The 6000-nt window shown below is 43.5% G+C and overlaps 1 protein-coding gene across 1 annotated transcript in view; it reads left to right on the top strand.

The window, feature by feature from the left end:
• Positions 1 to 3352: 3352 nt before the first annotated feature.
• The window catches only part of LOC135200402 (RNA-binding protein 25-like), a 30190-nt gene continuing 27542 nt past the window's right edge, over positions 3353 to 6000 (top strand). The window contains exon 1 of the mRNA XM_064229033.1: positions 3353 to 3459. Coding sequence (XP_064085103.1) covers positions 3437 to 3459 — 23 coding nt within the window. The 5' untranslated portion in view covers positions 3353 to 3436. The remainder of the gene's footprint in view (positions 3460 to 6000) is intronic.

Genomic DNA, 6000 nt, shown 5'->3' with positions numbered 1-6000 from the left:
GCGGTGACATCTCATATGCTGGTGTCGAGATTGTGGTTGTTGTAGTGGTTACCGTATCATGAGTGACCACTGCCGACCCCGCCAACCGCTGAATCAACCCCTGCAGTCCCAGCGACTCCCCACACCTGTTCCAGGTCGTCCTCGCTGATGGCAAACCTGCGGAAGCAACAGTCGGGTTAGTTAGAGGGGCTTCCTCGCGCCTGGGGGGAGAGAACCCCACCCAGAGCGGACGGAAGACCCCGAGTACAACTGGACGTCCGTTACCAAAGGAGTCACTGGACTTTCCGATGACTTCTTGTGTCCTCGTACAGCACCCACTGCGCCTCTGACGAATGCATACACGTTACACAGGGCTCGTTGCGGGAGCACTCTCGCCCCCGACAACGAGTACAAACCTCGTGAGGATCTACATCTACATCCAAGGTCGTCTCCCACGGATGTAGCACCTGCGGTAACATAGATAGATTAGTAAGAGGGGTTCCCTCACGCACGGGGGGAAGACATGCCCACCCCGAACGCAAGGAAGACCCCAAATACAAAATACAATGAAGAAGCTGAGCGGGGGGCAGGAAGGAAGACGAAGAATCGGCTACCAAGGGAGTCGCGGGAGAGCTTTCCGACGACTTCCCGGCAGACCTTCGCTTCCCCCACCCCCGCACAGCAGTGAAAAGTAATATGAAAATGAAACAGAATACTGCCCTTGCGATTCACTTCATAGAACTTAAAGGAGAAAAGATCAATTCCCGGTAAAGAACGGAAACTTGATCCAATAATATGATGCTATCATAAAATATATATGAAAATGAAACAGAAATACTGCACTTGCGATTCATTTCACATAAAAATCGTAAGGATCAATTCCCGGGTAAGAACGAAAATTGATCAGATTAAATTTCATGCAAACAATAAATGAAAATGAAAAGAATATTGCAAATTGCGAATCCACTTCCATTGCATTCTATTATACAAAATTAAAAGTTCGTGCCGAGCGCAATCACACTCTCGGTAACGAACGCACAGGGCAAAAATATAATGAAAAAAGTACTTACATTTTTCAATACACCCTTCGCCCAAATACATGACTCGGCGCGAGCGCGCCCGCCCTCGGCACCGAGACATAATTCAAGGGTTCATAATTAAGTAATGAAAATGAAAACAGTGTACTTACAGTTTCATTTTCAAGTCAACAAAAAAACCATTAGTAGAAAACACAATATAAACAAGCATACGACGATGAAGCGGGCAGAGAGCGATGACGAACACGTCCTTCACACCCGCGGCCGAAAGCAAAAGTGGTTTGTTTACCTCCCAATCGCGCGGCGCGCGACTGTCGGACAAGCAGTTAACTACCGTTCTCCCCCTTGTTCGAAGCTTACGACCGTTCCAGCTGCCGCTAGCTACTTCCTATTGTTAAAGGACCGATGGTTTGTATTACGTATCGGAACAAACATAGACTCCGGCGCGAGCGCGCCCGCCCTCGGCACCGAGACATAATTCAAGGGTTCAATTTATGAAAAGAGAGGAAATCGCCGCATCTACGGCGATAGCTCCATGTTGTTTCATAATTAAATAATGAAAATGAAAACAATGTACTTACAGTTTCATTTTCAAGTCAAACAAACCATTAGTAGAAAACACAATATAAACAAAGCATACGACGATGAAGCGGGCAGAGAGCGATGACGAACACATCCTTCACACCCGCGGCCGAAAGCAAAAGTAATTTGTTTACCTCCCAGTCGCGCGGCGCGCGACTGTCGGACAAGCAGTTAACTACCGTTCTCCCCTTGTTCGAAGCTTACGACCGTTCCAGCTGCCGCTAGCTACTTCCTATTGTTAAAGAGATATTCATTATAAGAAGTGGCAGATTAACAATGTTATGAGAAAGATGGGGAGTGGCCCTTTTGACAATTAGGACACAATTCCATGCTAGGTACAGATTACTTTCTGCATATCAATATCCTTGAAATACCTTTCTTATTTATGGCACTGTCTCTCTCCTGACTCGGTAGGAACAGGCACCTTATATTAGGCTAGGTTAAGAACATTATGGGTAGGAAGTATCCCAAGAGTTTACGCACTAGCCTAAGCTATATTAATTCTCAAGGTAGGTCAGACCTTGGGCCTAGTATTATATTGACCATATTATCATCAAACAATACCCACAATGCTGCAGCAGTAGTAACCTACCTTGGGGCTAACGTGGTTCCTGACAAGCCTATGCTGGAGAAGATGCAGACTAGGGAGATAAGAATAGGTAGGCATGAGAAATCTGAGAGTGAAAACAGCCTAACGCTTCTAAGATTCCTAGATGCCATATCCTGACCTAACCAGACCTTACCTTCCTAACGTGACTTAAGGTGCTATATGCCCTGACCAAAACCCCCAGGGACGCCCCTAAGAACATCTAGCACATGGACTGGCATAGGCTACCCATTTATGGTCGAAGATTCAAGTTACGAATGTATACTTCCGTCTCCCTTCTCTGCATACTACCCTAACCTACCTTAGGGTTAACCTACTTTCTGTCAAGACTAAAATACGATGGGTAGGTAGGCTAGCTAGTTAGGGCTAGTAAGACAAACCAGCCTAACCTAGCCAGACTAGCCAGCAACAATGGAGCCATTAGGCTATCCCACTGAAAAATGCAGATAGTATATTATTCTGTCGTCAGATATCTTCTTCAGTTCGAAACAAAACAACGGCATTTTAACACTCACCAAGTATATCCCTAAGAGTTATGCATCCTCCATCAATACTTTCGAATAACCTCAAAAACAGCTGATCACCTGAATGACGTCTGGGGTTTGTTTTGATCACGTGACCTGTCCACAACTCTTCTACCTACTGCATTTTGCGTAATATTAACAAAGGTACTTATCTTTACCATTTAGGTACGTATTAATCTTATATAATTAAACATAATTTTTCTTTCAATTTGTGAAACACCAGACATGATCTTTATTTTAATTATTTAGAATGTATTTAAAAACCATATGATACACGAAGTCACAGTTTCGAGCAGACAGAATTCAAATGCCATAATACATATTAATTATACGTGTGCTTTTTATATAATCTATATATATTTTCTTAAATTGTGAAACACCAGACCGAGGTCTTTACCACAATGTCTTACGACGTCTTTAAACGACATATATGTTATACGAATTCATAGTTCGTAGCAGACAGAACGTCGAATATTATGACATGCATCACATATATGCGTAATTGAATATATTATTTTTAGGAGAAGAATACAAAAATACTTAAGATGATTTGTTTATTAGAATTACACCTTTAATTTTGTTACGTGATCTGATCTTATTAGTTTCGTATCTTAAAAATCAAGACATGCGGAACTTGTCATCGTGAAGGCGCCAACTGTAAACTTTGTTTACCTTTGTAGGGTGCATGAGACCGTATTAGTATTACAATGGAGCTTGTGGATGGCAAGAGGTAACTTTTTTAACGTCAAATTAAGTGTTAGATTTACGGGAAAGTGTCGTTATGATATCCTATTGTAGATAGGATGAATCAGCAGGGATTGTTTTGTTTATTTGAACGTTACTTTAGGTGTAAAGGTTAGACTACCTCTACTGCCTTATCTACGGCTGGTTTAACCTACCTAGTAAGTTAACCAGCTAGGTATTTATGTTTTAAGTAATGGACGTCCAATGCTATATTATCATAGAATTTTTCAAAAATTTCAATGGATTAATTCCCCAGAAGCTAGCTTAGCCTCTAGACTACCGGGTAGGTTTGTAGCTTATTGAGAAAATAACTAGGTAGGTAGCTAGCTAGGCTAGGCGTTGACTGTTAGGTAGGTACCTAGGTTAGGGTAAGCCACTGGTACGGCAGGATTTAGCTTAGCTACTACCTAGCCTAGCTGTATATCACTCTAGGAATTTTATTGGGTATCCTATTAGGTAAGCAGAGTACTAGGAAGATAGGGTAGGTAGGTGTTGGTAATTTTTCTTCCTACCCTAGGGAAAACTTTTGATGGGGTACCTCGTGGCGTAAAGGTAACGCACTCAGCTCCCCAGTGAGAGATCTCGGGATTGATTCCCGACCGGGGGGAAAGCACGTGGACGATGTTTCTGTGACCCACGGTCCCTGTTCACCTGGCAGACGAGTAGGTACATGGCGGTAAGTCGGCTGTGGTGGGCTGCTCCCGGTGGTAGTATGATGAAAGAAAAGCTATAAAAAAACTGGCGCTCTAAAATTGCAAAAATTAAATACCAACTACAACACCCAAAGCATTTGATGCTAAGTGTTAATTTTGGGGCATCCAGAGCTGCGAAGCCCCCACACCAACCCATCCAGCCAGGTTAGGGGCACAGCACCCTAAGGTAGATCTAGGGTAGCTATCCATGGGGGCCCAGACTATGGCAGTTGCGGTTTTTTATGCAGTTTTACCGACTACTTAACAAGAATTTTAAGTAATATTTATTTGAACGACTGTAATTAACCCCCAGGGGCCAGTACTAAACACGGCGAAATACATTGGACGCCCCAATCCCTGGTAGATGTCGTATCTGCGGTTACGTTTCTTGCAGGGTAATTCTAAAGAATAGTTCTGACATGCTGGAGTACCATTAAGGATGTGGCCTTTGCTAGGCATTTCCAGAGAAACAGAGGAAGCAATACTATATACCTACATGCTTCTCCAAAGTGAATTTCTTATTAAAAGGCACACTAAAAATCACAAAAAAATCACAGACATTTACAACCGTACAATTTAATCATCAGTCAGGATGCAAAGACAAAAGATTTTTGGATTAATTATCATACTTTGAGTTTGTTCCGATACGTAATACAAACCCTCGGTCCTTTAACAATAGGAAGGTAACTAGCGGCAGCTGGGACGGTCGTAAGCTTCGAACAAGGGGAGAACGGTAGTTAACTGCTTGTCCGATCGTGCGCGCGCCCGCGCGCCCGAGAGGTGAAGAATCACTTTTGCTTTCGGCCGCGGGTGTGAATGACGTATTCGTCATCGCGTCTCTGCCCGCTTCATCGTCGTATGCTTTGTTTATATTTGTGTTTTCTACTAATGTTTGGTTTGACTTGAAAATGAAACTGTAAGTACACTGTTTTCATTTTCATTACTTAATTATGAATCAACATGGAGCTATCGCCGTAGAGACGGCGATTTCCGCTCTTTTCATGAATTGAACCCTTGAATTATGTCTCGGTGCCGAGGGCGGGCGCACTCGCGCCGAGTCATGTATTTTGGGCGAAAGTGTGTAATTGAAAGATGTAAGTACTCTTTTTCATTATATTTTGCCCTGTGCGTTCGTTGCCGAGAGCTTGATTGCGCTCGGCAAGAGACCTCTTATTTTGTATGAATAGAATGCAATGAAAGTGGATTCGCAATGCAGTTTTCTTTTCATTTTCATTTATTAATTGCATCAAATTTAATTTTGAATCAATTTCCGCTCTTACCCGGGAATTAATCCTTACGATTTATTGCTGTGAAAGTGAAAATAGCAAGTGCAGTATTGTTCATTTTCATATATATTTATGATAGCATCATATTATTATGGATCAAGTTTCCGCTCTTACCGGGAATGATTTTTCCCTCTTTAAGTTCTATGAAGTGAATCGCAAGTGCAGTATTCTGTTTCATTTTCATATTACTTTTCACTGCTGTGCGGGGGTAGGGGAAGCGAAGGTCTGCCAGGAAGTCGTCGGTAAAGCCTTCTCCCGCGACTCCCTTGGTATCCGATTCTTCGTCTTCTTTCCTGCCCCCCCCGCTCAGCTTCCTCGTATTTTGTTTTTGGGGTCTTCCTTCCGTTCGGGGTGGGGCATGTCTCCCCCCCGTGCGTGAGGGAACCCCTCTTACTAATCTGTCTGTGCTACGCAGGTGCTACAAGCCGTGGGAGACGACCTTGGACAGGTATGGACCACTGCGGCTGCAGGGCGTGCCTAGCATCCACGATCTGCTGCAGAGTCTAGCGAGGTCTGGGGCGGTGACCTTGGAGTGGTCTCCACTACAAC

This window comes from Macrobrachium nipponense, chromosome 26 (assembly GCF_015104395.2).
Source record: "Macrobrachium nipponense isolate FS-2020 chromosome 26, ASM1510439v2, whole genome shotgun sequence".
Lineage (NCBI taxonomy): Eukaryota > Metazoa > Arthropoda > Malacostraca > Decapoda > Palaemonidae > Macrobrachium > Macrobrachium nipponense.
This window is presented reverse-complemented; position numbering and strand designations above follow the sequence as displayed.